At 44.6% G+C, this 10,604-nt stretch overlaps 1 protein-coding gene across 1 annotated transcript; it reads left to right on the top strand.

The window, feature by feature from the left end:
• Window positions 1-2,412: 2,412 nt before the first annotated feature.
• Window positions 2,413-10,500, top strand: RNPS1 (RNA binding protein with serine rich domain 1). The gene is made up of 7 exons (XM_085306991.1): window positions 2,413-3,416; window positions 3,747-3,902; window positions 4,225-4,416; window positions 5,592-5,694; window positions 7,692-7,845; window positions 8,327-8,468; window positions 9,361-10,500. The coding sequence occupies exons 1-7, from the start codon at window positions 3,346-3,348 to the stop codon at window positions 9,464-9,466; spliced, it is 924 nt and encodes a 307-aa protein (XP_085163117.1). The 5' UTR covers window positions 2,413-3,345; the 3' UTR covers window positions 9,467-10,500.
• The last annotated feature ends 104 nt before the right edge of the window (window positions 10,501-10,604 follow it).

Here is a 10,604-nt window from a genome sequence, read left to right as displayed (position 1 = left end):
CCGGCGCGGCCGCGGCGCGGGGCGGCCCCGGCGCGCTTCGGGGCTGCCGAGGAAAGGGCGCCGGAGCCGCCGAGGAGGAGATTGGCGGGGCGAGGGGCAGGGATGGATGGAGCCGCAGCGCCGCGGCCTACGGCGCCCGGGGGCGGGGAGGGAGCGAGCCCGGGGCGGGGAGGGGCTGGGCCTAGGCCTGGGCCTGGGCCTGGGCCTGGGCCTGGGCCTGCGCCGAGCCCGGGGCACCGGCGCTCCCCGCGGCGGGGTGAGCGCTGAGCGGGCCGGGCCGGGGCGGGTGGAGGCGGCGGCGGGCGGCGCGGCCCCCGGGGTGCGGGCTCTGCCTCTGAACCGACTCTGTGCTTGGTCTGTGCTTTTCTCTCCCTGTTCCTCAGCCTGCGCCCTGGCTTCGCTCGTAGTATGGCAACACGTACGGCGCGGTCAGCAGCGACAAGGCCTCGGTCCGCCCGGCGCCGTAACGTACCCCATGGCGTGCGAACCGGGACGCGGAGCTGGCTGCCCCTGGGCTCCTCCGGCCTCACTCGCTGTACTTAGCACGGGCGAGTGGCCGTAGCTTTGCAAAGAACTGAGGAGCCTTGAGCCCTCTCCTCATACGAGGAACCCATTTTTCCCCCCCCGTTTTGCAAATGAGGAGCTGAAGCAAATGGCCATTAAGGGACTTGCCTGCGGCCGTGCAGGAAGTCGGGGTTGGGAGGGAGAGTTGAGTTTGCTTCCTTTGCTACAGAATTGCAGCTCAGGTCACTGCAAACCAGCTCTTTAAAGCAGAGAGGTGTGCGTGAAGTGAACATACGGCCTGTGTAGCTTGCACTTAGGCTTTTTGTTTTGGGGTGGGTGCTGCAAAAACATTAACTTGTTAGGTGGTGAGGCATTTTTTGATCTCAGGAAAAAAGCATGTTCCTTACAAATGCCACCTCTCTTATACAATCTTTTGTATAGATATTATTTTATTCTTTGTACACAGAGGTGTTGCCCAGTGAATGTTTGAACACATGCAGGTGAAAGTGCCCAGAGGCTGTGGGGTTTTTTTGTTTTTTTTTTCCCAGCAATTTCCAAACAAAGTAAGTTAGGCAAGTGACGTTCTTGAAAAAGGTGCATCCATCTTGAAGGAGGGCAAATATCTGTTATTTTGGAGGCTGTAAATCCTTAAATGCTGCATGTACCATCTCATAAAGGTTCTCTCAAAGTATAAGCATCATATGGCTAATTTGCTTGGTAAATGCCTATGCAGAGAAAAGCGCTGAGGAGCGATGCCAGAGTGGTAGTGTTTAACTGTAGCATTTCCTACTACTCCAGCAGCAAGCTGGATTGACAGCAAAGCATACGCTAGTCTTCATCTGCACTCTCTCTCTTTACTCCTTCCAGTAGGGATAAAACTGGAGGCCGCTATCGGAGGATAATAGGTCATTTTGCGTGTTTCAGCTAATAGCATTGTCGTCGTGATAGCCCAAGGATAGTTGGCTTGTAGGAAGAGATAGTACTAGTGTGGCTGTGGTGYATTTAGGAGAAGGAAGATGGGAAAGCAAAATGGTCAAGCTTTTTGGTCTTGTGAGTCCAGAAACTTGTCTGTTCTTTTTTTCCCAAGTGACTCAGTTGGTCTGATACAGTTCAGTTCTTGAACTGTGGTCCCTCACCTTTTGCCCTAGAGGCACAGATCTGTTTAGAAATGTATGAATGTAGAATACAGCTTAATGACATATACAAGCTTGCATTTTGTTGGTCACCTTTGCAGCAACACCTATSAAATAGCCCATAGACTGCTTTGTGAAAAACATTGGTTTTGGAAAATATTTCCTCTCTTGCTAAGCCCTGCCGATTTCATGTTTGTGTTGTGTGTTTCCTGTTCTCTGTGTGAAAAGACACAGATGTTTCTGTGTTTCAGAAATCACTGCAAGCTGCAGGAACCTGGATTTGGGAACATTCATTTGTGTTGCTTTGGAACTTTTAAGAAAACTTCTTTGGTATTAAGGAAAACTGTGAAGCTGGAATCAGGAAAGCTAAGTCAGATGTTTAGAAAAGTCCCTTCACAAAACAAATTTAACTAATTTAAGGAATATATTAGCAGATTATGATTAGCAGAGTCAGAAACCAGAAGCCGAAAAGCCACAAGACTTCTGTGTACTGTAAACCGGAGAGTTTTTCTCATCTTAATGACTTTTGCTTGCGGTGCATATACATTTGTGGAGGTGTTTCCAAGCTCATGCCATGCTGTGAATATATTATGCCACTTCTGATGAAGTTGGCAGTGCAGAGGTGCTTATTTCCACTCTTCCATTTTTTAGATGTTTCATTCATTGGTCAATAATAGGTGTTACACCAAATCAAACCCACCGCATTCTTTTAGTGCCTATTAAAACAGATACTGGCAGCATCTTTGTAATTCAAATGTTAAGCAGTACAGTAGAAAAAAAAAAAAAAAAAAAAAAAAAAAAAAAAAAAAAAAAAAAAAAAAAAAAAAAAAAGTCTTTAGGTATCATAATATATGTGAGGGATCCAGCCTTCTCCTGGAAAATACCTGGAATTTAGTTAATGCCCAGTATTTCGGTATTAATTACTGGGCTGTTCCTTTGTCTCCTTTTGCATCTAGAGTAAATAAGGAACTCACTGGGGCTAGATGAGRTCAGAATCCACTTCAGGCTTTCCTCTAAGAAATTAAAGCAAGGTCTGCTGTTCCAGCAGTGCAGCAACTGGGCCCTTTATTTTGTTCATTCCAAGGCACACAGGACTTTGCAAGCAGCTTACTGACACTGAAGGCARCCAGACTTGACTGGTTATTTTTTTGTTTGTTTGTTTTCGGCAGCCCTTTCTTCTCGACAAACGTGTTATATATGGGACAAATTAGTTCTGGAGATAACCAGTGCTTACTGCCCTGAAGACAGGGCAGTTGTCAAGGGGCATGAGCTGCATGTACATCTTTCAGAGAAAATGGTTGCCCTCTATCTGCCATTTATTTTGGTTGGATAATGAGGATCCTTTGTACTTCTATGACTGTCAAGTGCTAGCTTGAAACATGTATACAAACTTTTACATGAGATACGCGGTGCCAGTGTGAGCAGGCACAGAGTTTGGCTGTAACTGCTGCGTAAGAGTGCGTGCAATCAAAGTACGCTGTAGCAATTAGCTGACCCTCAGTGCGCTGCCATTGTTGCAAAGCAGGTTTGTTGTTTCATGCCAATCTATTAATTTCTTGTTTCTAAACCCTTTTATCTTGTCACTAGGCTGCTCTTTGGAGTATATTGCACTCGATTAGGGATCGGTTCTCAGAATCAAGGAGTTAGAAGTGATATTTGAGATAAGTGAGGCCCATTCGGTGCTGCTTTGGACGCCTCCGAAGGGGAAATGGAGTTATCAGGAATGAAAAAGAAGAGTTTGCTAGGACTCAAAGAAAATAATAAAAAATCCAACACTAGGTAATCATTCTGTCCGAATTTTCTAGGCCTAAAAAAACTGGGGATGTTACAGGGTACTAGGGCTCTCCCAGTGAGGGTGAGGAATTGGAAATGTACCACTCCCTGTGAGAATTTCTGTATGCAACAGCTGTCTTCCTGAAAGCTGCTCTGTAATGTAAAACGTTTTCCTTTTTCTAAAAAGCCTGAACTTGCTTTATGCTTTTAACCCTGCAGTTATGGTGATCTTGAGTTACATTTGATGTTCAGTGTGCTGTGTTGCTTTTCTGTTTTTTTTTTTTTGTTTTGCTTTGCTTTGTTTTTAATTATGCCTTCTACAATTTGTTCTTGAAGGGCTCCCTCACCAACCAAGCGCAAGGATAGGTCTGAAGACAAATCAAAGGACCGGTCCAAGGATAAAGCGGCCACCAAGGAATCGAGCGAGAAGGATCGTGGTCGGGACAAGACACGCAAGAGGCGCAGTGCTTCTAGTGGGAGCAGCAGTACCAGGTAGTTCCTTTTTCCTTACTGCTTCTCAGTAATAATGCAGGTAGTAGCAAATTACAGCATTTACCTAAGCCACCAACCTTATTTCTATTACATATTTCCGATGTCACGGACTTGTTCGAAGCCTGTATTGTGTTGGTCACAGAGAAGTTTTTCTCTGATTTAAGGGGTTTTATTTTTGTGAGGTATGAACTTCCTTTGGCTGAACTAGTGAACTATGAGGGTCAGTTTTCATTGCTTCAATTCACAGTTCCTTTCCCTGTAATTATCAGAAGGTTTTCAGCTGTTTTTCTTGGTACTCCACTCTTGCTTTTTCCCATAACAGATCCCGTTCCAGCTCAACTTCCAGTTCGGGGTCCAGTTCCAGCACTGGTTCTAGCAGTGGTTCTAGTTCTTCTTCTGCCTCAAGTCGATCAGGGAGCTCTAGCACCTCTCGCAGTTCCAGTTCCAGCAGCTCCTCTGGATCCCCAAGTCCATCTCGACGGAGACATGACAACAGGAGACGCTCCCGCTCCAAGTGAGTTTGATTTGCTTTCTGAGAATTACCAGATAGCAGGTTAATTTCCATGGAGAACACAAGACTGAGATCAGAGTAGAAATTTCTCAGAAGACTTTGCTTTCTCCATGACCTAGAGATCTGAATTTTGTTAGAATGGGGCRCCCCTTGGGAATATAATTGAAGCCTATGCTTTGTAGGCGAGATGTTTTTAAGGGTGGTTGTTACCTATTGTATTTTGTATACGCAATTTTAATCAGTGTTTGAGCACCAATATGAAGATAAATGAGTGCTAGATGGGTGTAAAACACTGTACATACTCTATAACTTACAGTCAAAGCAGCAGAGAAGTTAGAGCTAAAATGATGTATATGTGTATGAGTGTGTGTGTTTTTATATATATATAGCAGGGAGGAAACCTAAGGAAGCATATTTTGAAAGGGTAGAAATCAAACCATCTTAATACCCATACAGTTTTTCCTTTGAATAATTCTGTGAATAAGGTACTGAAGGCTGATAATCTACTGAAGTATTATAATCCATTGTGTTTTGAGCATATTTCTCTTCTTATGTTTGGTAAAATTGGGAAGAAACATCAACACAAATCTCCTACGTAGTTGATTTAAAAAAAAAACTTCTGGAATATAATTTATGAAACTACAAAGAAATTGCAGTGTGCAACTACTTAAATAGTTTTGTACATGTGACATTTGTAGCCCTTTCTAGTGAACAGAAAACACAGAAACACAAATCATTGGATCTGTAAGTTTCCTGGTTGTGGTATACTTTCATGCGTCTGTCTGTGTTTTGCTTCTTTCATTATCAAGGCAAAGGATGTTAGTAGTCTTTTTTTGTTTTAATAAATATAAAATTCTATGACTATGGCCAACAACTTTGAAGAAATGGTCATTAAATTTCACACATTACCTTATCTGTGGTAAGATTGAAAACTCACAAAAACCAAGCTCTCTAAAATTCCAAAAGGTTTTAAAGCATAAGCAGAGAAGACAGGTGTGAGTCTTGAGGTGTTTCCAAGTGGAAACTGCTCCTCTGATACTTCTGGAATACTTGTCACTTCTTAAAGAAAAAAGATGCTCTCACCGCCCTCAGGAGCGGTACTTTTTTGTTACGTGATAGGGATTGTCTTCTAGTTTGTCTTGCATGTTTCTAGACAATATTTTTGTTGTCAAAATCAGATCTAAGCCACCCAAGAGAGATGAGAARGAGCGAAAGAGGCGGAGCCCCTCACCCAGACCTACAAAAGTGCATGTTGGAAGGCTCACCAGAAATGTAACCAAGGTAATGACACGATCCCCTGTAACATCAAGCTTCCATATCTTTGTGAGGAAGCCTGGGTGTTTGTGTGTGTGGCTGTGAGGTTTTTTTTGTTTTTAGGGTTTGTTTTTTCCCCATCTCTTTTATGTCCTCAAAATCTCTTTGTTACTGGAGTGCTGATAAGATTTTGATGTTGGAAATTCTTGCTTTGTGACCAAATAGGTGAGTGAGAGAGAGGWTTTTTTGTTTTGTTTTTTGGTAGAGTTTTAGTGAATTGAATAAAATGCAGATTTTGAGGCTGTGTAGTACTAAAAGGCCTGTCTGCCTTCTCAGCATCCCAGACTTAGTATCTTGTGTTACTAGGAGGGAGACTATGTAAGAGTAACAGCAGAAGTGAGCAGATGATGAGATGGATTGAAAAGTGACTGAATGGCAGAATTTAGAGGGTTGTGATCAGCAGTGTGAACTCTAGGTGGAGGCCAGTAGCTAGCGGTGTATCCCAGGGACCAATACTCCCAGGGTCCAGTACCATTCCAATCATTCATCAGTGACTTCAATGATGGGATAGAGTGCACCCCTCAAACAGTTTGATGGCAATACCAAACTGGGAGGAGTGGCTGATACACCAGAGGGCTGTGCTGCCATTGAGGGCGACCTTGACAGGATGGAGCAGTGGACAGAGAAGAACCTCATGAAGTTCGACAAAGGGAAGTGCAGGGTCCTGCACCTAGAGAGGAATAACCCCAGGCAGCAGGATAGGCTGAGGAGTGACCTGCTCGAAAGCAGCTCTGCAGAAAAGGGCCTGGGGTTCCTGCTGGTCAACAAGTTGACCACAAGCCAGCAATGGGACYCTTGTGACCAAGAAGACCGATGGTATCTTGTGTTGCATTAGGAGAAGCGTTGCCAGCAGGCTGAGGAAAGTGATCCTTTCCCTCTACTCAGYGCTTGTGAGGGCACACCTAGAGTGCTGTGCCCAGATCCGAGTTCCCTGGTATAAGAGATGCGAGAGCCCCTGAAGCAAGTCCAGCAAAGGGCTACTGAGATGATTAAGGGACTGGAGCCTCTGTCATAGGTGGAAAGGCTGAGAGAGCTGAGACTTTTTAGCCTGGAGAAGAGAAGGCTCAGGGGATCTTATCAGTGTGTRTAAATATCTGAAGGGAGAGTGTAAAGAAGATGGAGCCAGACTCTTCTCAGTGGTGCCCAGTGAGAGGATGAGAGGCAACAGGTATGAACTGAAAAACAGCAAGTTCTGTCTGAACATAAAGAAAAAACCCTTTGTCTGTGAGGGGTGACTGGAAAATAGAACAAGTTGCCCAGGGAGGTTGTGGGGCCTCCATCCCTGGAGATACTTAAGAGCTGTCTGCACAGGGTTCTGGGCAACCTGCTTTAAGTGATCATGCCTGATGAGGGGGGTTAGACTAGGTGATCTCTAGAGGTCCCTTCCAGCCTCAGCCTTTCTGTGATTCTAGGAAATGACCTTGGAGGCATTAAGGACATCTGGAGGGCTTGGTAATGGATCTGGAGAGAGCTGGGCTGACTTGAGTTATCTTTCATGGAATGTATTTTAAAGGTCTTCACAAAAGGAAGAAAGGTTTATGGTGCTGAAAATTTAATATTTTCATACAGTATTGAGAAAATGCATCYTTAGGGATGAGTTTTTGACTGAATGCATAAACTGTCTTTTGAAGTCTCCAAGAGGCTGTTGATTTTACTGATTTTTATACTTGGTAGGTTTTCTGTAGCCTGGAGGGTTTGGTCTCTTTTGACATACAAGCAGTAATGCTGTTAAACCTTAAGATTTGGAACAACCTGAGGATAGAACTGAACAGGCAGTAGTAGAGAAGGCAGCAGTAATGTAGACTCCTGTCCACATCTGGCCAATGAAATACATCTATCCCTGATGCTGCCATTAATTTAAGGCTAACTTAGTGCTGTGTGCGCTTGAATTTACTGTTCCCTGCCAGCCAGACCTGGTCAGGTAAGTGTGGTGTATGTCCTTAAGACTTGCTGTTTCTCTGCAGGATCACATCATGGAAATTTTTTCCACTTATGGAAAGATTAAAATGATTGACATGCCAGTCGACAGGCTAAATCCACATCTCTCTAAAGGTTATGCTTATGTGGAGTTTGAGAACCCCGATGATGCTGAGAAAGCCCTGAAACACATGGATGGGGGTAGGTATCAGATGCTGCAAGGAGGCTGGAGGCTTTTAAAAATATTTGGAACTCATGGGGTCTATCTGAAAATGAGTTATTGGGGAAGACTCTGGGTAACTGATCTCCTTAAATGCTGTCTTCCTGTTTTCATCCTAAATAACCTTATGTTCTATGTGGTTTGGGACAGATCCATTTAATAACAGGAGTATTAAAAATGAGTTTTCCGAAAATAAACAGTGATACAATGTTCTTATTTTATGTAAAAATCCCGCCTGAATAACATCTGAACTCTGATTTGTTGGGATATTAGGTTTTAGGAAGTTAAGTCTGTAAGTGGACTTTGTCAAATGACCCTTGAGYTATTGGTGGGAACGGGACTGTAGGCTGATTCATACTTCATTTGCTTGTGACAAAGCAGTGAATCACACTGAAAATGTGGTGTGTAGATGTTAGTAGTGGAAAGTATTGTCTCTTTCTATTTCTGTGACTCCCTAAACAGGTCAAATTGATGGGCAGGAGATCACTGCCACAGCTGTTCTGGCACCACGGCCTAGACCGCCTCCCAGACGTTTTAGCCCACCCAGGAGGATGCTGCCACCACCACCAATGTGGCGTAGGTCACCCCCTCGCATGAGGAGAAGGTGAGATCTGTGACAATTCATACTTCCTTTCCAGTATAACAACATATCACCACTGAAAGACTCGGCATGGGGACAGTTTCATCCTGTTGGACTTGACTCTACCTTCCAAACAACAGTAACAGCTTTTAGGTGTCAGAAGAACCTGGAGTGGATTTCTTAACCCCTTAGAGAGCAAGGGCGACCTGCTCTGGTCCACAGCCTCAGTACAGTCTGTCAGAAATAGCCAGTGCTTACCAGCCTGTTCCCTGGAGTCCTTTCTGCGTAATGCCTCAAGGCGAAGCAGGATCAGACTTCTGGTTGGCAGAATGCTTTTGGCAATGTGCTCCTGCTTTCTTTCCTAAAGCCTTAGCACCTTTCTCCCTTATTTCTATGATGGCCACAYGACCAAAATGCAGTCTTCCTCCATTGGTGAGTGGAGTACACCCGCCCYGGGATGTGACCTGATGCGGATGTGTCCGTCATATGATTCAGGACTACTTGAATGCTAATTATTTAGAGTTAGATTTGAGAAGTGTCCTCTGAGTTTGAAAGGGCTTACATAAATCCTTTCCCAGAACCTCATTGTACCTTGGCTTCAGGAGTCAAAATTATCCTTTCAAATGAAGTAGAATCTGATGCAGAATGAATTGAGTTTGTTCCTTCGCTTGAGCTAGAAGGTGAGATTCTGCTTTTCTTTGGACACTAAAGATTCTTTCAACCTCCTAAAGTGTAGAGAGGGTTGCCAAAATATTCCTGCTGTGTAGCGAATGTTTGGATTGCCTTTGTTCTCTCTAGATTTGACTATATTTCACTGAAACTCATTTAGTGTACTTTTCTTTTGAAAAGATTGTACCTGAGCTGACACATTACTGGAACGCATCTAACAAAAGCTTTTTCCTTCCTTCTCTGCCAGGTCCCGGTCTCCTAGGCGCAGATCCCCTGTTCGCCGGCGATCCAGATCCAGATCTCCTGGACGAAGGCGCCATCGCAGCCGCTCCAGCTCAAACTCTTCACGATAAAGCAAAAAGACTGGACAGCTTTTTATTTTTTAACTTAAATCCCATCAAACTAAATATTGTACCTTTTTCTATAAGGGGTCTGGGTGAGGAGGAGTGAGAGGTAGTTTCCTGGCAGTGAAGGCAACCTAAGAAAAGAGAGTGCAGTTCCTAGCCAATAGATGGCCTTTGCTGTGGGGCTTCTAGTTTCCTGGCATTTAATTGAATTTTTTTTAAAATGGCTTTGATTTAAAGGCTGTAAATACAACATCTCTTCCAGATAAATGGAAGGAAAGATGCTATAGCCTCTCTTTCACCAGTCAGCAGCTGCTGCTTGATGATTTCTAAATGCTTAGCACGCTGTACAGACAAGCATGTGAATCTTAAACTGTATTGGAAGCCCTGTATAGTAAGAGAGGGAAGCATTTAACTTAGTCTCTGGGTGCCAGCACAGGATCTTCAGAACAGCTGGAGTCCAGATTACAAAACCTGTTTTAGACTAAAATTGTGAATTGTCGTTTTTATTCCAGTTCACACACAGGTTAGTTTCTGCGTAGTGTTGCAGACTAAACTTCTGTAACAAGCAGCAGAAACAAGCGGCAGCCCCCTGTTAAACATGTTAGAAATGACGCTGGAAATCTTAAGAATTGCTTTGCAGCTGCCCCCTCCAGTGATTCCAGTTGCCTCTCCTAAAGGGTTTTGGTTAGAAAGAAAAGCTCCGGCCCCTGCAGCCCCCCACCCCCCGAAATGGTGCGAGCGCTTCTGCTTTTACAAATCCGCTCAAATTAGCAAGCGAGTATCGACCCCCCAGAAACCGCAAGGCAGAGCGGGAGGCTTGTGGCCATGATGCTGTCTGGATTAACTGGGTTCACATTGGAAAAGGCAAAGAATTTGCTGCCCCTTGTACAGTCAATACTATAAAGTTTGTTTGATTTTTTTTTTTCCTCCCCTCCCCCGTTTTTTTTTCCTTTTTGTATAACTTTGTAGCCTTTTGGGCCATGTTGTGTTTGTACTTGTGTAGGATGAGCGACTATCGAATAAAGCAGTAGGGTTGAGAACCTGGAGCCCGCGTCGCTGCCTCGGGCCGCCGCCGCGGCGCTCGCAGCGCCCTGTCCCTTTAAGAGCGGCGCGGCGCGCCCGCTACGCGTCAGCGGCGCCGCGC

Source organism: Rhea americana, unplaced genomic scaffold (assembly GCF_003343005.1).
Source record: "Rhea americana isolate MKP2758 unplaced genomic scaffold, rheAme1 scaffold_250, whole genome shotgun sequence".
In the NCBI taxonomy this organism is placed as follows: Eukaryota; Metazoa; Chordata; class Aves; order Rheiformes; family Rheidae; genus Rhea; species Rhea americana.
Note: the sequence above shows the minus strand (reverse complement) of the source record. Positions and strands in the feature narration are given on the sequence as shown.